This window comes from Xenopus laevis, chromosome 6L, assembly GCF_017654675.1.
Source record: "Xenopus laevis strain J_2021 chromosome 6L, Xenopus_laevis_v10.1, whole genome shotgun sequence".
Classification (NCBI taxonomy): domain Eukaryota; kingdom Metazoa; phylum Chordata; class Amphibia; order Anura; family Pipidae; genus Xenopus; species Xenopus laevis.
Window position 1 is genome coordinate 78,282,687 of NC_054381.1, and position 24,342 is coordinate 78,307,028.

General features: G+C 41.8%; 1 protein-coding gene and 1 long non-coding RNA gene across 4 annotated transcripts in view; one reads left to right on the top strand and one right to left on the bottom strand.

Moving 5' to 3' along the window:
- The window catches only part of LOC108719066 (transmembrane protein 245), a 173,049-nt gene extending 164,862 nt beyond the window's left edge, over positions 1 to 8,187 (bottom strand). Inside the window, exon 1 of one of the 3 annotated variants that reach the window (XM_041566221.1) lies at positions 7,483 to 8,187. In XM_041566221.1, coding sequence (XP_041422155.1) covers positions 7,483 to 8,121 — 639 coding nt within the window. In that variant the 5' untranslated portion in view covers positions 8,122 to 8,187. The remainder of the gene's footprint in view (positions 1 to 7,482) is intronic. The other 2 variants (XM_041566220.1, XM_018267675.2) reach the window with 2 other exon arrangements.
- Positions 7,914 to 22,673, top strand: LOC121394667. Its single transcript, XR_005961912.1, has 3 exons — positions 7,914 to 8,049; positions 10,571 to 10,668; positions 22,404 to 22,673. It is a non-coding gene; the product is annotated as an uncharacterized LOC121394667 (long non-coding RNA).
- Positions 22,674 to 24,342: the final 1,669 nt, after the last annotated feature.

A 24,342-nucleotide genomic window follows, 5' to 3' on the forward strand; every position in this document is an offset into this window, starting at 1 on the left:
AGGGGCAGAGGAAAAACCCCCAGATCTCCTTGCTGTACCTCTCGAGCTTGGCCGACCTGACCTCCATGAAGGTTGTCTAGAGTATTCCTTCCCAGGTTTATATTGCCTGGATGCTCTAAACGTTTTTTCTTTTGCCTTCCCATAATTGGGCTCAAAGCGACTTCTTTTAGCCTGGTTTTCTTGTGGAATAAAAACACTTACCTCCGGATACTTTCTTTATGATTGCATCCAGCTTCTCACCGAACAGCATTTCGCCTTCAAACGGTAACTGACATAGATTAGACTTGCAGTATCAGCTGCCCAAGTTTTTAACCACAATGCTCTTCTGGCTGCTACTGAAAGAGCCATGAATCTAGCCGATAAATGGACCAGATCTATTGAAGCCTCTGACATTAGCCATTTTACAGTCTGCAAGCATTTCTAACAGCTTCGGCCTTTTCACGTTGGATGAAATCGCATCACTAAGCTGAGTCAGCCATACTTTTAAAGCCCTCGACACCGAGGTCAATGCGACAGCCGGTTTACAGGCTGCTCCTGCAGCCCCAAATGCTTTTTTCAAATTAAACTCCATTTTCTTCTCCATTGGTTCTCTAAATACTGCCCCATCATCCACAGGAAGGGTTGTCTTTTTAGCCAACCTAACTATGGCCGCATCCACCTTGGGTGGAGACTCCCAGAACTTTGCTTCTTGCTCATCAAAGGGGTATTTTTTATTAAATTTTCCTGCAGTTTGAGCTCTTTTTTCCGTCTTCTTCCACTCGGTCATAATAATATCTTTGATGGAAGAATGAACTGGAAAACTGCTGACTTTCTCCGTGAAGAAGGAAACAGCTTATCTGCTGCTGAGATTTTTGTCGCCTCTGTAGGAAAAAGTCAGGGTCTGCCTGACTGCTTTTATCAATGGGTCTATGACCGCTATGTCAAAGGTAGATTCCTCCTCTGATTCTACTTCACCTTCCTCTGATCCTACTTGTGAAAAAAACTTCCGGATCTTCTGATAAGTCACCTTCCGATATGTCGGATATTGATTCTGTTTGTCTTGCATGTCTAGGTCTTTTCCTGGAGCGTGAAACTTCTTGAAATCCTTGAATAACTGCTTGTTTTATCACTGAAGCCAAGGATTCTGCAAACAGCTGATTTTCCTGTGACACTGACGTTCCTGGATCTTGCCGTGTTTCCACTGATGCTGAAGACTTCTCTGGCGACTTGTCTTTCTTTGCATCTGAGGCAGGAAGGCTGAACAAATAACAATATGTTAAAATCAGATCTTCCTGATCTGTATTAAACCATTCCACTCTCTTATCACCTCACCTTTTCCCTCGGGGTTGAGAGGCTTTTCCCATCATACCAGGTTCCATAGTTGAAACTAGGTAAAGAGAGTAAATAATTCAGCATCATTTTCTCAATTTTTTAGCTGAAAATCCCTTAAGGAAACATCACATACCTGCAACTTGTAACCTCAATGCTCAGCATACACTGCTTTGGCAAATGGCAGCTACAGGAAGTGAACACTCGTTTAAATAAGTGAGGCTGAACTCTGCATACCTCATAATTCGTTTGCCCCCAGAGACTGCCAATGTATTTCATCCATTGTGCTGTCAAAAACGCTGCTCCTATGTTATATTTTGGCACCAAACTTCAGTTTCCAGCAAAACGCTATTTTCCCTTATCCAAAATGGCCGCTCGGCAACTTCCGCTTGCGTCACTTCCTTTCCGGCACATATCCTGTACCAAGATGGCCGCCGAAAAACTACACGTTGCTGACCTCACTTCCTTTCGGCCCGTGCACATTCTCCTTACCAAGATGGCCGACGGAAAAACTTTCAACGCTGAAGACGCTGCAAATCACAGCTCCCGCAGTTCTCTTCTCTGGCAAACCTGGCTTACCTAACCCATAATAGGGAGGATTTTTCGCCACAGCAACACCACCGTGTTACTTCTAAGGAAATCCCCTAACCCGCAAGCGGGAGGAGAGATCCATCCAGGTAAAACATTATTTGCCCATGCTAACCCCCTTACAGGGGAGCTTATAGGCATTACCTGGTCTTGTCATAGTTGGTCTTTCTTCTCTAAGACTCCATCTATCCACTGGCCCGGACAGGACAAAAAAGACTAAGGGAGTGAAGGGGGGTGCAGCCTTTGAATCATTGGGGGAGGTCCTGTCCGCTGGCCCACGGGGAGTTAACCCATTGGGTGAATGCTGACCATGGGTGACTATGGGAAATATATATATATATATATATATATATATACACACACACACAGAGAGAGGACCGAAACATTGGGAGATGAATTTGTGAATAAAGCACATCGATTTATTTCACCAAAATGAAGGAGTGCGGGTCCATTTACTAAGGTGTATATATGTATATGTGTGTGTATATATATATATATATATATATATATATATATGTCCCAAATAAGGCATGCACTCACAGGTCTTATCCAAGGTGAAAAAATGGTGTTTATTCAGCAAAAAACTGCTAACATTTTGGCTAGCCCTGTAGCCTTTTTCAATGTGCATATCACATTCAAAAACCAACATTTAAACACAAAATGGCGGGAAGATGAGGGTCATGACATCAGAGCGTCGTTGTAGGTTAGAGTGTTACTAAAGTTGCAACAGAGCAGAAGGAAAAAAAACACCACCAAAAAATACAATGGAAAAAACAACAAAAAGCGATAAAAAAAACGAATCAGAAAACCAAGAAATATATCTTAAATAGTGTAATCAATAGTGACATAATCAATTACCAATTTATATAAAAAGGGAAAGAAACTAATCAATATAAACAACTAAATGATCTGTACTGTCAGGAAACTCAACCTGTGTCATTAATACTGAGCAAAGCAAATAGTCAAGGAAGTATTCTTTTAATTCGATAAATAACATTGTAGGTAATAATGCTGGTTTCCCTCTGGCACCAGGTGGATACAAATGTTTCAATATAATAAGTCCATAAGCGCAATTGTGTATTGCTGCAAATAGGCACCTTCAATCAAGATTCTATAAACATTATCTCGCTCGCCACCAATGAATACACTAAGTATGGTTCTAGCGAGATAATGGTTATAGAATCTAGATTGAGGGTGCCTATCTGCAGCAATACATGAGATGGAACACCCCTAGATTTGGATAAATTAGAGGAAATATTCTCCAAATAAAAGAACCTCAGCTATAGGTTAAACATATTATGTATATACATGGGGGTGACTTTAGTCAGGTCAAATTCAAAGGTATAGAAAGTGTCAAATGAGGATCAAGGGGAGGAGATATTAAAAGGATTATTAATCGAAGAGAAGTATATTGGATATTTACCTTAAAAACACAGAATCTATATGGCCTCAATGACTGGGAAGAAACTTGTTTCTTCTAATCACAATATATACATATACATATTATGTTGTAAATAAATCATGTTTATTATGTTCTAAAAGTGTCAACCTATAACAATAGTTGCTGTAGCCAATATGACATGTTATATGCAAATTGAGTTTTGCTATAAAAAACGTTTTAATGATTGATAATTTTAATTGATACAAGTATATAAGGCATAGGATATCCTGTGACCTCACCTCTGATGAAGTGCCAGAAAGAGGTATGAAACGCGTCAGATGACCACACATGTCATAGAGCAGTAAGTACATCTGTAACTATGCCTGTCCATTATTTTAAAAGTACAAAATAAATTCCTTTTTGATTTTAACTCCTATTTGCGGGATCATTTTCTCACCTAACCCTGTGAATTGCCCTTTAAGATGCAAGCCAGTTTCCGAAGAGACCTGCTTATCTTAAATTGTTACAAAACTATCTAATTATCTATTCTGGGCTCTCTGCCAAAATCCAATTAAGTTAGAAACATTCTATCTTTTTCTGGCTGTTCGGTGCAGGAGATCAAAGAGTAAGGCAGGACATTTCAGTAACAAACCCGGGGCCTCGGCCTGAGCTGTCAGAATCGTGACTCTCTCAAAAATAATGGGACAGTTGGGAGGTTTGGTCTGGGTTGTTTGTAGGTCAGGCAGATTTGAGCTTAAATGTTGGCACATATAAGACAGGTTCGGATGCAGGTCAAGCTGTTTCCGGCCGCACACACACACTACTTTGTCAAACTGCTTTAAAGGGGTTGTTCACCTTTGAGTTACCTTTTAGTATGATGTAGAGAGTGATATCCTGATACAATTTGCAATTGGTTGTCCTTTTTTATTATTTGTTTTTGACTTATTTAGCTTTTTATTCAACAGCTCTTCCATTTACAATTTAAGCAATCTTGTTGCTAGGAGAAAAATTACCCTAGCAACCATTCATTGATTTGAATAAGATACTAGAATATGAATAGAAAGATTAATAATAAAAATATCAATAGCAATACATTTGTAGCCTTACAGAGCATTCGTTTTATTAGGGTGGGGTCAGAAACGCCCATTTGAAAGCTGGAAAGAGTCAGAAGAAAAAGGCCAATAATTATAAAACTATAAAAAAAAAAAATAACGAAAACCAATTGAAAAGTTGCCGTTCTAGAACACACTAAAAGTTAACTTAAAGGTGAACCACCCCTTTAAGTTAATTGCATCAAAAAATTCCACCTCCCTGTGTTTGAACGACTTAAACACTATAATGAAGTGTTGTGTGAACACGAAAAGAGTAATGGTGGCGATACACGGGCCGATAAGAGCTGCCGACAGACCGTGTCAGCAGCTTATTGGCCCGTGTATGGGGCCCCCCCAACGGCCTTCACCGATCGAGATCTGGCCGGTCGGATCGCGGCCGCATCTATTCGTTGATGCGGTCTCGCGATCCGACCGCCCGTTAGGCATCGTTAGGATCCGATCGTTGGGCCCTAGGGCCCACGATCAGATCAGCCCGATATTGCCCACCTCAAGGTGGGCATATTGGAGGGAGATCCCCTCGTTTGGCGACATCGGCAAACGAGCAGATCTCTCCCTGTATAGCCACCTTAAGGCTGCATTCCACACTTGTACTTCAATAAAGACCTTTTTACTACAACTGCCTGGAGGACTGCTCTCCGAGTGCCTACCCTACAAACAATACGGTGAGAGCCTTATGTCTGACTAGTCGGTCTTTCTCCATTTAACAAAACACCTCCACGCACCAACTACAACATACTTCAATCTTTGCGGGTATAGGCTGTGGGGGCAATTCTGGCTTCTAAACTGCCCTGAGGCAGCCCTAGTGATGGTGCCGAGGCTAGGAGAAGGCTGCAGCGCTAATGCACAAGTTTTGGGCCAGCACATGTAACACTACCTGACAAATCAAGCATTAGTGCTTTTACTGTGATCTTAAAGGGGTGGTTCACCCCATAACATTTAATATGTTATAGAATGGTCAGTCAGAAGCAACTTTTCAACTGGCCTTTGTTTTTAATTTTTTTTTTTTTAAAGTTTTTAAAATGTTATTCATAGTAGGAAAACTGGCTGAATAAACATACACTATTGCAGCTAGGGTTGCCATCTTTTTCTTGAGCAAAAACAGGCAGGCAGGGGGCAGGCCGGTGACATACTGTGGGCAGGCCAGTGATGTAGGGGGGCAGCAGATGATATTGGGGGGCGGGTGACGTCAGGGGCAGAGTCGATGCCGTGGCAATCGCCGATTGTCTGATCATCATGCCATTCACTTCAATGTCCTGTCCGGATTTCCTAATCTGGAATTTTTCAACCGGGCAGCCCTTAAAAAACCAGGCTGTCCAGGTGAAATACAGACAGGTAGCAAACCTAATTGCAGCATATCCACAAGACATCTATACCCAGTCAGTTCTGAGCTTATATTATTTCAATCATCAGCAATAAAAACAAAATAAAGAATGTACTTTTAGAATATACTGCTGAACTATACAAATAATTGAAAAGCAAAAAGTGTCCAGCAGAGCAGCAGCGGAAATAGTTATGAGCACTATGAAAGCCAGATTTCTCATAACAAGCAGTCTGTTCTAAGACGCTTTCTTATACAGTAGCGTTCTTAGAGGGGGGCGGGCCCTGGTGCGTGACGCGCAGCCGGGCCCCGCCCCCTCCGTACGGCCGAATTTTAGTGGGGATTTCAGTGGCGTGCGGCGCTGCCGAGGGGCCCTGAGGGGGTGCGGGCCCTCTCCCACTCGCCCCCCCCTGCTCCCCCGGTAGTTAGTTCCGCCACTGTTCTTATAGGAAAAGTAAAGTCACAAACATGGGTGGGTGCCAAATGTCACGTACCCACCTGCCCAGTCCTCCTAATCACTTACCTGATAGCCTGGACTGGTGCTTGTTAGCAGAAAACCACAGTGACCCAAGGGATCTCTGTAGGAGTTTCTCTTGCCTTCTTCCCTCCGGGGTGCTGGCATGCGTAGTATAGTGAAAAAAGACAGCTTCTTTTCTTAATGTTCTGCATTTCACTCTACTGCACATGCATGCCCACTCAAAGAATGAAGCGGCAGGAAGATATCTCGGGCCTGTCATCCAAAAATTGTGTCCCTGCCTGCACTTCAGTTGGAGAAAACAATTTATTTTATGTATTTTTTTTTTTTTTAAAGGCCCCTTGCAAGCTCCAAGTATGGATAGCCATCCTAAGTGACACATGCGGGCATAATGAGCAAGTCTCCTAGTGAAACATTACTAGTTATATTTGCTTTTGTTTTCTAACTGCTGAAATCTAATTGCTGATTAGTTGTTCTGGGCAGCATCACCAATAATGCTTCACTTCAGCATAATAAATGGACCTCCAGTTGTCCAAACATGACCACGTGCCCCAGGAAAGCCCTTAGGGACGGCTTAGGGCTTGTGGCGAGGGCATTATTCTCTTTAAGCCCACCCCTCCAGTGGGGATTTTTGGATGACACATGCCCTTTAAAGGGGAACTAGCACTCAAATGAAAATGTAGTATAAGCTTCAGCATACTGAAGAAACTTTCTAAATACAATAAATTAATTATTCTGCATTGTTTCTTAAATAATCAAGATTATGTTCACTATCCCTCCCTCAGCATCTGTTTCTCTTTATTCTCTATTCATGCAGCAGTTAGGTGTCAGATATTCATTGACAGTTAGATCTAATATAACTTATAGGGGGGCTCTTTTCCTAGCAGATGTATTGGAGCTCATTCAAATAATGTACAAACAAAATCTAACAAAATAACTGCCTTTTGCACAAATCCTGCATGTAGAGAGAATCTGGTGATTGTAATAGTGAGCTCTAATACATCCTCTAGGCAAAAAACTTGATTATAAGTAATGAAGACCAATTGAAAAGCTGCTTAAGACTGGCCATTCTATACATACTAAAAGTTAACTTACAGGTAAACCACCTCTTTAAAGGAGACTATCCATCATATACCAATAAAGCATTTATTTCAGCCTCCCCATCCACAAGAAAATCGCCCTGCATCCAGAAGTTATATCCCCTAGCCTACCATAGACTGATGGGGCATAGCACCGTAGCCACTCCTACTGAAAGAATGAGTTAGCCCACACCCCTAAAGCCAACCTGTACTCCACATACCCACTGCGAGCTGAAGCAGTCTAGGGCCCCACAGATCAAGCGGCACAGATGTCCCAGGAACTCTCGCACTCCCAGGTGGCTGGCAGCCAAGTAGAGGCAGTAGATAATTGGTGCGCCAGCCAGAAGTGGCACCAGCACCCTAAGCCTGCGAGCCACCAGCTCTCCCAGCGCCTCCAGGCTTTGGTTTGCAAAGCTGACAGGCAGCAACAAGGTTGCCAGAACAATCGGTGAACTCTGACGCTTCAGGTTGAACAGCCAGCGACGACCCACGTCTGTCAGTGAACTTTTAAAAGGATGAAGGAAGGTCCCACAGAGTACGGCCCATAACAAAGGCCGAAGAAACGCCTCCAGTATAAAGTAAACTAGAACAGCCGCGCCGCAGCACCCTGCTGCGAAAAGTAGTGCTCCGGTGTTATAAAAGGCCTGTTTTATATTGCGGTCAAACCGGAGGGGCAGCCCTTGGGGAAGAGGGAGACGTCCAATCGGATATTGGGTGGAGGACTGCGGAGCACTAGTAGTCTGGGTAACTGTGGCGAAAAGAAAATCGGGGGCAGTTTGGCACTCTCGGTAAGGACAATCATTGTTGGCTGGAGAAGAGCTGGAGGATCGGCCATGGCTTTTTTCTTCCTCATCAGCCATGTCTTGTGTTAGGGACGTGGGTGGATCCTCTTGCCACAGTGAAATGCCTTATATGGGAGTGGCCATAAAGCAGTAACGCTACATAAAATAATGTACGGTGTCCATTTTAGGACATTCATGTGCAAAAAGAGAGCGCCTCCTGCTCCCACCCAAGTTTGAAATCTGTGTGTTAATTATTTGTTCCGCGCTGCTGCATACTTTCTCTGTTCTTCTTACCCCATCCCTCCATCCTGCTCACTGATTCCTGTTCTTGGGTTGCCACATGCCAGGTTGGTGGTTTTCCACCAGACTGGGCTACCAATTTAAAAGAAATGTAACACTAAAAATTTTTTAGTAAAAAATCTATTCTACCCTGCACTAAAATAAGCTCTGCCCTGCACAAAATTTACCACTTGCAATGCTTTATTAAAAAAAAACATGATATAACGCTGCTTCCGGTCTTTTGCATAAAGGCGATGGGGCGACATTCCCTCTGCAAGATCAAACATGCGGCACTCAACATCTCCTCCTAGCCTGAACTCTGCTCAAATCGGACGTCAATTGTTACAGTTGTACGAAAATTTCGCAGCGCAGTCTTTGCCAAAAGAAAAACACTGCCCACACGCACCATCTCCCAGTACCTGAATTACATGAAGATATATTGATATTAATATATATTAATAGGCAGCAGAAAAAATCCTCCGCACAGCAGTGACATTGAAATTCTGGTTTGGGCAGAGGTCGGCTAGGAGTTGATGTTGAGTGCCGCATATTTGATCTTGCAGACGGAATGTCGCCCCATCGCCTTTATGCAGAAGACTGGAAGCAGAGTTAGATCATGGTTTTTTTTAATAAAGCATTACAAGTGGTAAACTGCCATTAGAAATCACGGGGCCTCGTACAACAATTTTCCTACTGGCGCCCAAGCCCCACCCTATATACCACCCACTCCACATCACAGTTAAAAGACCACACAGACATCAGCGCTAAAAAAGTAACCCCCCCCCACAAGTTATAAAAAGCTATTGATGGTCAGGGCCCCCTTATAAGTTAAAAAAAAAAACATTGGCGCCAGAGCCCCCCTTACAAGTTAAAAAAAATTGGGGCCTCAAAGATTATTTTTTAAAAAAACCTTGGTGCCAGGGCCTCCCTTAAAAGTAAAAAGTGCACAACAGAAATAGGGATAAATTACTCCTGATAAAACTCAGAATAAAAAAAAAAAGAAAACAGGATGGTTTTTGTAAGCACATATTATACAGCTAGCAGGCAAATAGGAAACATCATACATGCCATTAGAAATCACGGGGCCTCGTACAACAATTTTCCTACTGGCGCCCAAGCCCCACCCCATATACCACCCACTCCACATCACAGTTAAAAAGACCACACAGACATCAACGCTAAAAAAGTAACCCCCCCCACAAGTTATAAAAAGCTATTGATGGTCAGGGCCCACTTATAAGTTAAAAAAAAAACATTGGCGCCAGAGCCCCCCTTACAAGTAAAAAAAAATTGGGGCCTCAAAGATTATTTTTTAAAAAAAACCTTGGTGCCAGGGCCCCCCTTAAAAGTAAAAAGTGCACAACAGAAATAGGGATAAATTACTCCTGATAAAACTCAGAATAAAAAAAAAAAGAAAACAGGATGGTTTTTGTAAGCACATATTATACAGCTAGCAGGCAAATAGGAAACATCATACATAAACATTGGTCAATACTGCAATCTTACTTACCTGATATACCAATTTTTCAATTACCTCCTATGTTGGCATACAAAAGAGCCAACAACTTAGGAGACCGCCTAGTCAAGGCAGATATTGGAGGAAAACAGAAACAGGACAATATGTCAATAAGTCAGCTAAAGTTTCAAGACATAGACTTAAGGTGGCCATACATGGAGAGATCCGCTCGTTTGGCGATGTTGCCAAACTAGTGGATCTCTCTCCGATATGCCCACCTTGAGATGGGCAATATTGGGCTGATCTGATCGTGGGCCCTAGGGCCCAACGATCAGATCCTAACGAATGGGAAGGGGCGGGCGGATCGTGGGACTACATCAACGAACAGATGCGGCTGCGATCCGACAGGATTTTTAGTCCCATCGGTCTGTCAGCAGCTTTTATCGGTCACCTTTAGGTGATACACCTAGGAGAGGAGGAAACAGATTACAATAAGGAGGGGTCTAACAACACTGCTAGTCCCAGCACACTTCAAACAAGCAGGTCATTCTGTAAGTCAGCTGAAGTTTCAAGACATAGACTCAGGTGATGCACCTAGGAGAGGAGGAAACACATTACTGGTATGTCCAAATTAGAAATACAATAGATACACAACACTGGGGGTTGAATAAAGAATACACTCCAGTCATGTTTATAAATTAATAGGCAGGTATATAGTTGGTAAGAAGTGACTTTTAATCTTTGTATTATACTCTTTTTACAAGGGTATTACATATTCTCTTTTTTTTTAAGGTGATTGAACAGAGAAACTGAAGATTCCGAGTGCTGATACTGCTACTGGCAGGAACACCTTACTGAAGGTTGAGGTGCAGTGTGAGGTAAAGAAAATAGTAAGTGTTTTAGAAATATCTATTTCCAATAACGAAAGTATTGCCATTAAATGAACAATGTATATACACTGTTCCCTGTATATCCTTTTTATGTCAAAGTGTGGCACTATATCTTGGAGAAACAAATTGGGTGTAACGATTGGACTGTGAAACAACTTGGATTTTCTAAGGACTGGATAAGTTAACATATAATATCCTTATATTTTACAAAAGGGGGTTCTTTATTCACTATATAAACAACTGTCTTTTCTAAAACCTGACAAGTAGCAGTTATACTGGTGGTGTTTAATTCTCAAAAAAGGTGGCAGCTATAGAAAAATGCATAAAATTAATTTATGGCCATTGTATAATTGAATTTCTCCTCTAAGGTTGTTCAGTTTAAAGAACAGAGCTTTAAGATTTGAGACTACCAGGACCAACTGCACAATTTCTGGACAACTTTGCTGCCTGGCTTCCTTACTTTCTTTCATCTAACATCCCATCCATCATATTAGGTGACTTTAATATACCCGTTAACAACATTAACAACTCTTCTGTCTCTAAACTTCTTTCACTAACCTCCTCCCTTGGCTTATCTTTGTGCTCAGACTCCCCCTCGCACTCCAATGGTAATGCTCTGGATCTCATATTTACCAGACTCTGTTCAACCACCAATTTTACTAACTCACCATTTCCCCTCTCTGATCACAATATGCTCACATTTCAACTCTCACTAACTCCCTCCTCACCCCCTGCTATTCCCCAAACACGTACTTACCGTGACTTGCAAGCTGTAGACGTGTCACATCTCTCTTCTTCCTTTGACTCTCTTCACTCTAATATCTCAGCCATCTCATGTCCTAATGTGGCTACCTCTGTCTACTATAGTACTCTCACCACTGCCCTAAATGAGCTTGCTCCTATAAAAACTAAACGTTCTAGACCCAAACCACTTCAACCTTGGCATACTGCTCATACAAAGCGCTCCAAAGACACTCACGTGCACTTGAGCGTCGCTGGCGCAAATCCCGCTCAGAATCAGACTTTTGGAGCAACAAATCTGCCCTGCGCTCCTTTAACACCAGCCTCTTCCAAGCCAAACAAACATACTTTACTTCACTCATTAACTCCCTTTCTAAAAAACCAGCACAACTTTTCTCCACCTTTAACACTCTCCTTTCCCCTTCTCCACCCCCTCCATGCACATCTGTCTCTGCTCAAGATATTGCTGAGCACTTCAAAAACAAAATTGACACTATCAGAAGGGACATTACACTACTCAACCCCCCTAGACTTCCACCACCCTCCCTCCACACTCCCCAGTCTCTCCTGTGCTCCTTCACCCCTGTCACTGATGAGGAAGTCTCAAAACTTTTGGCCTCTTCTCACCTTACCACCTGCCCGCTTGATCCAATTCCCTCAAAACTTCTCCGCAATACCAATCCTTGTCTAATCAAAGCCTTAACTGACCTATTTAATCTTTCGCTCTCAACTGGACTGTTTTCTTCTCAACTAAAACATGCTCTTGTCACCCCCATTCTGAAAAAAACCCTCTCTTGATCCCTCCAATCTTGACAACCTCCGACCTATCTCTCTGCTACCTTTCATCTCTAAACTACTTGAGCGCCTAGTCTATAACCGACTAACCTCATTCCTCTCTGACAATAACATGCTGGACCCCCTACAATCTGGTTTAAAGCCACAACACTCCACGGAAACTGCCCTGACTCGACTAACTAACGACCTTTTAACCGCTAAAGCCAACAATCATTTCTCACTACTAATACTGCTCGATCTCTCAGCCGCATTTGACACTGTAGATCACCCTCTCCTCCTCCAGTCCCTCCAGTCGCTTGGCCTTCGTGACACAGCCCTGTCCTGGTTCTCTTCTTACATCACCAATCGTTCCTTCTGTGTCTCCTACAACGGAGTATCATCATCACCTGGATGTCGCAACGCTACCTTAAATTAAACCTCTCTAAAACTGAAATGGTTCTCTTTCCTCCAACTAACACCGGTAACATCCCCGAAGTATCATCATATCATAGTTAACAATTCCACTATCACCCCCTCTCCCCAGGCCCGGTGCCTTGGGCTTATCCTAGATTCTGCCCTGTCATTCACTCCTCATATCCAGTCGCTTATTAAATCATGTCACTTCCACCTAAGGAACATATCCAAAATACAATCATTTATCACCCAAGACGCTGCCAAAATTCTTATTCACTCTCTCATCATATCGCGTATAGACTACTGTAACTCTCTTTTAATTGGCCTCCCCTCCAGAGACTGTCACCTCTCCAGTCCATAATGAACACTGCTGCGAGGCTCATACACCTGAGCAACCACTCCTCCTCTGCCTCGCTATTCTGTCAATCCCTGCACTGGCTTCCGTTACCTTTCAGAATCAAATTCAAATTAATGACACTGACTTTCAAAGCACTTCATAACTCTGCCCCACCTTACATCTCTGAACTCATCTCTATATACTCACCCAATCGCTTACTACGCTCCTCTACTGACCTGCTACTCAACTCTTCTCTCATTACCTCCTCACATGCTCGCATTCAAGACTTTGCAAGGGCTGCACCCCTCCTCTGGAACTCTCTCCCACGGTCTGTCCGACTTTCTCCCAACCTTTCTGCTTTCAAGAAATCTCTGAAAACGCACTTCTTTCGGGAAGCCTACCCTCACTCTGCTTAACTACCAAACGCAACACCACATACCACATTTCTCACCCACTTAATTCGATCTTGCCCACTCCCACACCTTGTGTATTACTCCCTTCCCTTATATTTATGCCTATGCATAGGGCCTCCCTCACCTTTTTGTACCTGTATTGATTGTGATGTTTGTTACTCCATATATTCTATGTATGTAATTCATGTGATGTAGTTGTATAATCACATTTACGTTACAGTGCTACGCAATATGTTGGCGCTATATAAATACATGTTAATAATTATAATAAATAATAATAATGTAACACCATAATCTTTGGTTCAGTGTTCACCTCTAAACTGCTGTAACCAAAGGTACATCTTACCCCCATTACACGTTTCAGCTGCTTCACCTAGCTCTTCTGTTTCTAAATAGAGCAATTGGTCACTAGAGAGCTGGAATACCTCCGGGTGCTTGCTCCTGCTTTAAACCGAAAGTTTGTACATCTTTACAGCTTTGAAGTTAAGGAGCTTTGGTAATCAGCCCTTGAGGTGTAAGGGTGGTGGCAGACTGGGAGATTAGTTGCTCGGCGACAAACTTTCTCTACGGCGAGCGACTAATCTCCCCGAACCACTTCAGATTTCTGAAATTGCCCGAAGTTGAGGCAGTTCGGGGAGATTAGTCGCCCGCAGTAGAGGAGATTTGTCGCTGGGCGACTAATCTCCCCATCTGCCACCACCCTAACGTTGATGGCACATGGGGAAATATGTCACCTGCAATAAATCTGCGCTACCACAGGCGACAAATCTCCTGAAAATGTTCTCCCGTTAGCAATAATATAAATCTTAGGTGGGAAAACGTATGCGTTTCACCATTTTTCCAAAGTTTTATAAGAAATAGCCATTTTGGGATTGCAATTATTTTATGTTATAAATATATATAAGGCCACAAACTTATACATACAGTCATATGAAAAAGCTTTGGATCCCCTATTAATTCTTTGGAGTTTTGTTTATCATTGGCTGAGCTTTCAAAGTAGCAACTTCCTTTTAATATATAACATGCCTTATGGAAACAGTAGTATTTCAGCAGTGACATAAAGTTTATTGGATTAACAGAAAATATGCAATATGCATCATAACACAATTAGACAGGTGCATAAATTTGGGCACCCCAACAGAGATATTACATCAATAGATTGATGAGCTTCCTTTTGCAAATGTAACAGCTGCTAGACGACTCCTATAGCTTTTCATGAGTGTCTGGATGGCGGTATTTTTCACCATTCGTCCATACAAAATCTCTCCAGTTCAGTTAAATTTGATGGCTACCGAGCATGGATAGCCTGCTTCAAATCATACCATAGATTTTCGATGATATTCAAGTCGGTGGACTGTGACGGCCATTCCAGAATATTCCCTCTGCAAAAATGCCTTTGTACATTTTGAAGTGTGTTTTGGGTCATTGTCTTGGTCAGCACTCATCCAAACCTATTAAGTTGAGGTAACAGGTGCACGTGCAAAGTTGTCCATTCCAACTGGCTTGAATACTTAAGTAGTGAAGTCACAGCACCATCCAAATCTTTGTAATTATAAAAAGCCTTTATTGGAATCCTGACTCAGATCTCAAACAAACAACGTTTCAGGCCTACATGTAGAGCACCATCTATGGGCACATGGCAAGAATAGATTGAAACAAGAATAGAAACATAAAGGCAACATTTACAGATACAATGTAATACATCAATAAAGTATCCACTTATTTCCTGCTGATTATATTTGTCCAGACTTAGTTTCAAGTTTCATGGTATAGTATCTGCAAGACAGTAAAATTTACCAATTTTTTTTTTAAAAAACTCTGATAACAATGAAATTAAAACCAACATGATAAAAAATCGGTATATGGGATGTAAGTCATACTCTCGATTAAGGCCATGGGGCTCCAAAGTTTCCAGGCGGTGTATCCACATAGCTTCCTTTTTTAATAGCATTTTTGCATGGTCACCACCGCGACGTGACGAAGTTTTGGAATGCAATCCACCACCTGGAACTTTAATTGTTGAACCCCATGACCCTTCTTGGCAAAGTGACAAGATACTGCCTGATCTAGTTTTTTAAATTTGACAGCGGATTTGTGTTTGCGTATTCTTTTATCGCACGTATTGTCTGTCCCGCATGCAGTCAACCGCATGGGCATTTAATCACATATATTACAAATGTCGAGTTGCATGTGTAAAAGCCCTTTATTTTAATGAAGGTACCCTTCTTAAGGACTTTAGAGCAGCAATTACAGGACAAACATCGCTACATCGATGATGTTTTCGCTATATGGACGGGGTCACTTTGGATTCTTAATGCCTTTCATCAAGAAATAAATGCCGCTTTGCCCTTTATCAATTTCACTTTACATTCAGATGGCGAATAGATTCCTTTTTTGGACACTTTAATTTTTAAGGGTGGTGGAGATTACTTTTGTAAATCAACCGCCAGAAACACTCTACTCCATTATAATTCGTTCCATCCCATCTAGACTAGAAAATCACTACCCAAGTCCCATTTGTCCGCATCAAGCGGATTGTTACAGATGGCAAGTTGTTAACGAACAATTGGTTGAAATGGAACAGAATTTTTTGCAGAGAGGTTGTCCCCTAGGTCCCCTGAAGCAGCAACCCAGGGAAATTGAGAATCCTTGTGTAAGCCCCTATAGTCACCATAAAAGGGATCTAAAACATCCCTTTTTTGTCTAGATTTAGCACAGGGTGTCAAGAGGTGGCTAAAATTATATGTAAACATTTGGGACTTCTGAGAGTTGGGGTCCTTAAGTAGAGTTTTTTTCAAAACATGCCCCTCATGTCATTTAAAAGAAATAACACGATTGGCTCAACACTGGGGAAATCTGATTTGAGGGGAGCCCTAAGGGAGGAGCTTGTTCTGCTCCCAAGAAACAATGGGACTTTCCCTTGTTTGTCCTGTAATTGCTGCTCTAACGTCCTTAGGCTTGTGACACATGGGCAGAGTCGCCTGGCGACTAATCGCCTCAAGAGGCAACTTCGGGTGACTTTGGAAACGAATCACCGCGTGTGCTTTAGCGCAGGCGAATTTTCATTATAGTGGACAGGAAGACATGCGAAGGCAGTTCTGGGAGATTGTCGCCCAGAAGAAGAGGCGATTAGTTGCCAGGCGACTAAATCTCCCCGAATCTGCCGTGTCACAACCCTTAGGGGCGATGTAGTGCACCAATCCACAGAAGGGAACCTCCATTAAAATCAAGGGCTTTTACACATGCAACTCGACATTTGTAATATATGTGATTAAATACCCATGCAGTCGACTGCATGTGAGACAGACAATACGTGCGATAAAAGATAGAATACGTGAACACCAACCCGCTGTAAAATTAAATAAACTAGATCAGGCAGTATCTTGTCATTTTGCTGAAAAGGGTCATGGGGTTCAACAATTAAAGTTCCAGGTGGTGGATAGCATTCCGAAACTTCGTCACGGTGGTGACTGTGCAAAAATGCTATTAGAAAAGGAAGCTATATGGATATGCCGCCTGGAAACTTTGGAGCCCCGTGGCCTTAATCGAGAGTATGAATTGCATCCCATATACCGATTTTTTAAAAAAAAAAAATTGGTCAATTTTACTGTCTTGCAGATACTATATCATTAAAGGGATACTGTCATGGGAAAAAAAAAATTTCAAAATGAATCAGTTAATAGTGCTGCTCAAGCAGAATTCTGCACTGAAATCCATTTCTCAAAAGAGCAAACAGATTTTTTTATATTCAATTTTGAAATCTGACATGGGGCTAAACATTTTGTCAATTTCCCAGCTGCCCCTGGTCATGTGACTTGTGCCTGTACTTTAGGAGAGAAATGCTTTTTGGTAGGCTGCTGTTTTTCCTTCTCAATGTAACTAAATGTGTCTCAGTGGGACATGGGTTTTTACTATTGAGTGTTGTTCTTAGATCTACCAGGCAGCTGTTATCTTGTGTTAGGGAGCTGCTATCTGGTTACCTTCCCATTGTTCTTTTGTTTGGCTGCTGGGGGGGGAAAGGGAGGGGGTGATATCACTCCTACTTGCTGTACAGCAGTAAAGAGTGATTGAAGTTTATCAGAGCACAAGTCACATGACTTGGGGCAGCTGGGAAATTGACAAAATATCTAGCCCCATGTCAGATTTCAAAATTGAATATAAAAAAAATCTGTTTGCTCTTTTAAGAAATGGATTTCAGTGCAAAATTCTGTTGGAGCAGCACTATTAACTGATTCATTTTGGAAAAAAAATTTTTTTCCAATGACAGTATCCCTTTAAACTTGAAACTAAGTCTGGATGAATATAATCAGCAGGAAATAAGTGGATACTTTATTGATGTATTACAATGTATCTATAAATGTAAACCCTTTATGTTTCTATTCTTGCTTCAATCTATTCTTGCCATATGCCCATAGATGGTGCTCTACATGTGAGTATAAATTTGTGTAACCATGAGTTCAGTAACTTGAAAAAAGGCCATGTATGGCTGAAACCTTGTTTGTTCGAGATCTGAGCCCGAATTCTAATAAAGGCTTTTTATAATTACAAAGATTTGAATGGTGCTGTGACTTCACTACTTAACTTCAACTTTGTGAACATTATCCTGAAGAATTTGTTGATATTGGGTTGAATTCATCTGACCCTCGACTTTAACAAGGGCCCCAGTCCCTGAACTAGCCACAGTGGCGGAACTACCAGGGTCGCAGCAGGTGCAGTTGCACCAGGGTCCTTGCCCCTGCACCCCCCGATGGGGCCCGCAACCCAGCAGAGAAGTTACAAGTAAAGTTGTATACAGATCCCCGGGTTATCCACGGCATGCTTCTCTGGTGTGCGTGCGCCTCTGGCTGCGCATGACGTCACCGCTGGCTGATGTTAGGAGAAGGAAAAGAGCAAGTTTGCTAGGACACAGTGCCGGTCTTAGGCCGACTGGACCAATTGCTCCCAATCGGGCCCGCACCATGAAAAAAGCCAGCAGCAGCCAGGACAAGCTTTTTCTAGCTTGTAAATCGTTCCCCGAACGCTAATGTTACCTCACACGCGCAAAGTTTTTTTGAGCGCACACAGCAATTGATGCTGATCTGGCTCAGATCACTCCAGCATCTGCTCTTCCGGTGTCCAGGCTGCAGGGGGGAGAGCACGAAAAGCAGAAGAGCCGTGTACCGCATGGATCAAAATGACAGACTTGCTGTGATCTTAATTTCCTGCCCTCACAGACTCCTTTTCACGTGGGAGGGAAATAATTATTTTTGACGATGGGTTCTGGACTTGCTCAGTGGCTGGCTAGCTGTTACTTTTCAGATTCCCCCCCCCCACTGTCTCAGCACAGGGAGCTTATTGCCTGGTAAGAATTTTTTTTGGTTTTTACTAGCTTGAACTATTTATTTAGATAGCATTGTCACTACCCTTATCAAGACTTATGTTGTAGGGATCTGGCTAGTTCCACTCTGTTTTCCATAGTCACAACATTAACTCTTTCCTTGCTGTCATTAGTCAGTCAATTCAGCAGGAACAGTCCCCTAAGTTTGCTCATAGTCTGTACAGAGAGATCCCATAAAACTATGGCAGCATAGGTATTCCCTTGTACTATGCACAATTCAGCAGGAACAGCCCCTAAGTTTGCTCATAGTCTGTACAGAGACATCCTATAAAACTATGGCAGCATAGGTATTCCTCTGTACTAAGCACAATTCAGCAGGAACAGCCCCCTAAGTTTGCTCATAGTCTGTACAGAGAGATCCCATAAAACTATGGCAGCATAGGTATTCCTCTGTACTAAGCACAATTCAGCAGGAACAGCCCCCTAAGTTTGCTCATAGTCTGTACAGAGAGAGCCCATAAAACTATGGCAGCATAGGTATTCCCTTGTACTAAGCACAATTCAGCAGGAACAGCCCCTAAGTTTGCTCATAGTCTGTACAGAGAGATCCCATAAAACTATGGCAGCATAGGTATTCCTCTGTACTAAGCACAATTCAGCAGGAACAGCCCCTACGTTTGCTCATAGTCTGTACAGAGAGATCCCATAAAACTATGGCAGCATAGGTATTCCTCTGTACTAAGCACAATTCAGCAGGAACAGTCCCTACCTTTGCTCATAGTCTGTACAGAGAGATCCCATAAAACTATGGCAGCATAGGTATTCCTCTGTACTAAGCACAATTCAGCAGGAACAGCCCCTAAGTTTGCTCATAGTCTGTACAGAGAGATCCCATAAAACAATGGCAGCATAGGTATTCCTCTGTACTAAGCACAATTCAGCAGGAACAGTCCCCTAAGTTTGCTCATAGTCTGTACAGAGAGATCAATCAAAACTATAGCAGCATAGTTATTCCCCTGTACTAAGCACAATTCAGCAGGAACAGCCCCTAAGTTTTCTCATAGTCTTTACAGAGAGATCCCATAAAACTATGGCAACATAGGTATTCCCCTGTACTAAACACAATTCAGCAGGAACAGCCCCCTAAGTTTGCTCTAAGTCTGTACAGTGAGATTGCATAAAACTATGGCAGCATAGTAGGGATGGGCGAATTTGACCCGTTTCGTTTCACCATAAAAACGCGCATCTTTTTTTTTTTTTGATGCACAACGCCATACAAGTCTATAGGCATCATTTTCCTGGCAAACAAGGCAAAAAAATTTGCCTATCCCTACAGCATAGGTATTCCTCTGTACTAGTGATTCTGTGTCAGCACACAACTCCTCCAATGTTTCAGGTGCACGTTCAATGGTGGCCACCCCACACCGTAGACAATTCAATATAGATGAGAACAGCACCTTCTTGATAAGATAAAAGGCCTTTATTTAATCATGGCACAGACCAACAATAGCAACGTTTCAAGCCATCTCTGGCTCTTTATCAAGCTAACACACCTGGTCACAAAGATTTCCTTTTAAACAAGTAAAAACAGCGCCATCTATTGACAAAATTGCAACAAAGTAACAGCAATTAACATATAGTATAAAGCATACTTGTATCCATTTTAACTGTGGCCACTTGGCACAAAAGTTATTCAGCTTTTCTTCAATAGTATGTGCTGGAATCAATTACCTGTAAAAACACAACAATAAAAGCCACTACACCCCTCACAATTTAACCCTTGAGGAAAATGTGGCACTAAAGGAATTAACTTCCAATGAGAAAATAATTATAAAACCTGCTGACAAGGGTGGGGCACTGGTGGTCATGGATAGAGTATCCTATATAAAAGAGATAAATCGTCAATTATCTGATGACATGACGTACAAACAAGTGACTACCAGCCCCCTACCCCTGATCAAAAAACAGATTAGCATGTTGGTGCGGTCTGCATTGAATTCGGGGATTATAGACAACGCTTTAGCAATGTATTTACAAATTGAACATCCTGTAGATCCTATTTTCTATGTCTTGCCTAAAATCCACAAGAGACTACAGGACCCTCCTGGACGTCCGATTGTCTCTTGTGTGGATTCTATTTTGACTCCCATCTCTTGCTTTGTAGATCGAATAGTAAACCCTTATGTAACACAGCATGCCTCTTATGTACGAGATACTGGGGACTTTATACAAAAAATTGGTGAAGTTAACCATTTACCTCCTGGAGCCCTTTTGGTCACCCTTGACGTGGAGAGCCTCTACACCTCCATCCCACATGATGGGGGTGTTGAGGCCCTCCGCGTCGAGCTGACCAGGGATGATTCTTTGGATGGCTCACAGAAAAATTTTGTATTAGAGTGTTTACAACTTATTCTGTATAATAATTATTTCTTATTCCAGGACCAATTCCATATCCAAATCAGAGGAACAGCGATGGGGTCGAATGTGGCCCCTTCGTATGCAAATATATATATGAATCAATTTGAAGAGAAATATATTTACACCAATTCATTATACCATGAGCACTGTCTTCGATGGCTCCGTTACATCGATGACGTGTTCATGGTTTGGGTGGGACCTCGGGCCTCTCTGGATGATTTTTTTCAATCCATTAATTCATACTCACCGCATATTAAATTTACTATACATGTCAGTGCGAGTGACATACCTTATTTGGATACCAGAGTATATGTGATGTCTGGTCGATTATTGACTGATTTATACACCAAGCCTACTGATAAAAATACCCTACTCCATTACAATTCGTTTCACCCGGTACAGGTGAAGAAGTCACTGCCTAAAGCACAATTTTCACGTGTGAAGCGAATTGTAAGTGATCAGGTAATGTGTCAACGCAGACTGGATGAGATGCAATCTAAATTTGCTGATAGAGGTTATCCTGCCCCATTATTGGTCCAACAGCGCTCTGAAGTTGAACTCTCTAGTCGAGAGAATATGTTACAGGGACGTCCCCGCAGGCCATTGGATCGTATACCATTTGTCACTACATATAATAGTATAAGTCCTCAGATAGCAAATATCCTTCGCAAACATTGGCGGGTACTGAGGGACGGGATTCCAAGTATCCCGAGTTTTCAATCACCTCCCATGATGTCGTATAAAAGGGGTCGTACAATTGGGTCATCTTTGGTGCAATCTGATATTGGGGGAAAAAAAGACATCCAGTCGCTACTGCAGTCTAAAAAGCACGGTACCTTTCCTTGTTTGAGTTGCAATTGTTGCACGAATTGCCTTAAAGGCCCCCATGTTTACCATCCCAGAAAAGGTACCCCGATAAACATCAATGGATACTATACCTGCCTGACTATGTTTGCTATTTATGTAATAAAATGTCCGTGTGGATTCTTATATGTAGGACAGACCACTCGCCAGGTCAGAGATAGAATTAGAGAGCATAAATCTGCTATAAAAACGAAAAAGGTAGATCAAGCAGTTGCGGGCCATTTTGTGGAGTTGGGACATGGGATACACCAGCTCAAATTCCAAGTGGTTGACCATGTCCCCCCACTACGGCGTGGGGGTGACAGAGCGAAAAGGCTACTCAAGAAGGAAGCCTCTTGGATTCGTCGCCTCGATACTCTCACGCCTAATGGCCTTAATAGAGAGTATGAGTTACATACTATTTTATAAAAAAGATATCTGTGTTTTTATAGTATTTTTTATTGTTGTGTTTTTACAGGTAATTGATTCCAGCACATACTATTGAAGAAAAGCTGAATAACTTTTGTGCCAAGTGGCCACAGTTAAAATGGATACAAGTATGCTTTATACTATATGTTAATTGCTGTTACTTTGTTGCAATTTTGTCAATAGATGGCGCTGTTTTTACTTGTTTAAAAGGAAATCTTTGTGACCAGGTGTGTTAGCTTGATAAAGAGCCAGAGATGGCTTGAAACGTTGCTATTGTTGGTCTGTGCCATGATTAAATAAAGGCCTTTTATCTTATCAAGAAGGTGCTGTTCTCATCTATATTGATTCCTCTGTACTAAGCACAATTCAGCAGGAACAGTCCCCTCAGTCTGAAAAAATGCATTGCTTTTCCTTGCTTTTATATCCCTGTTTTCCCTAATTTTACACCAACATTTATTTATTATTATTGTTATGGCGTTCCCCCAAAATGGCTGGCAGTTCTCTGTAAATGTTGTTGGTGAAGTTAAGAGGTCCAAGATATTTGCCATTGTTATGTCTGTAAATATTTCATTCCAATTAGTTTGTGCCTAAAGTTATGCACCAATTCACCTATTTCTCTAGGTTGTGCATGTAATGTAACTGGCAGAAGCCTTGCACATGCCCCCCATAGTGTAACATTAAAGGGGTGGTTCACCTTCAGGTTAACTTTTATTATGTTATAGTATGGTAAATTTTAACCAACTTTTCAATTAGACTTCATTTTTTCTTTTAATATTTATTTCTCTCCTTCTGAGTCTTTCCAAGTTTCAAATGGGGGTCACTGACCCCATCTAAACAATGACTTGGCTATACATGTATTGTTATTGGTACTTTTTTTTTAATCAAGGTCTCTGCAATTCATACTCTAATCTTTCATTCAAATCAATTCATAGTTTCCAAGGTAATTTGGTCACTAGCAACCAGTCTGCTAAAATTGCAAACTGGAGAGCTGCTGCATAAAAAGCTAAATAACGCAAACTGCACATACATTTTTTTTTTAAATAGTTGCAAAGTTTCTGAGAAAATCCCTCTGTGCTCCATATTAAAGTTAATGTAAAGGTGAACAACCCTTTTAATGCTGCACTGATTAAGCCTTGTCATTAGCACAGTAAAAAAATAATTTCAGACTCCTGTGCCTATATCCTTTGAGTACAGGTATGGGACCTGGTATCCAGAATGCTCAGGACCTGGGGGTTTCCAGATAATGGATCTTTCCGTAATTTGGATCTTCATTTCCTTAAGTCTACTAGAAAATCATTAATCATTAAATAAACCCAATAGTCTGGTTTTGCTTCCAATAAGGATTAATTATTTCTTAGTTTGGATCAAGTACAAGGTACTGTTTTATTATTACACAGAAAAAGGAAATAATTTTAAAAAAGTTGAATTATTTGATTATAATGGAGTCTATGGGATACTGTGTTCCAGTCCAATGCACGGGGGGGGGGGCAGTGTCGCGTAGGGGGGCCCAGTTGTAAATTTACGTACCAGGGCCCTTAGAGGTTTACGCCACTGACTAGCCACACAGCCCCACAGCATGATGGAACCTCCACCAATTTGACAATAGGTAGCAGGTGTTTTTCTTGGAATGCGGTGTTCTTCTTCCACCACACAAAGTGCAGTTTGTTATGAAAAATAACTCAATTTTTGTCTCATCAGTCCAAAGCACTTTGATCCATAATGACTGTGGCTTGTTAATCCAACCAATTTGGTGTTGCCAGTAATCAGTATTGAGCAGTTACATGCACAGCCAGTTTTTCACATTTGATTTAATTCCATGCAACTGAATACTGCTTCACTAAAAATCTTTGATCAGAAAACACCCCAGACATACCACTGTTATCTTTTTTGTTGAAAGTGGAGTAAATTATTATGCAGGTTGAGAGGGGTTCCCAAACTTTTTAATATGACTGTATATGTGTTATACACTGTATGGGAGAGTTGTATTC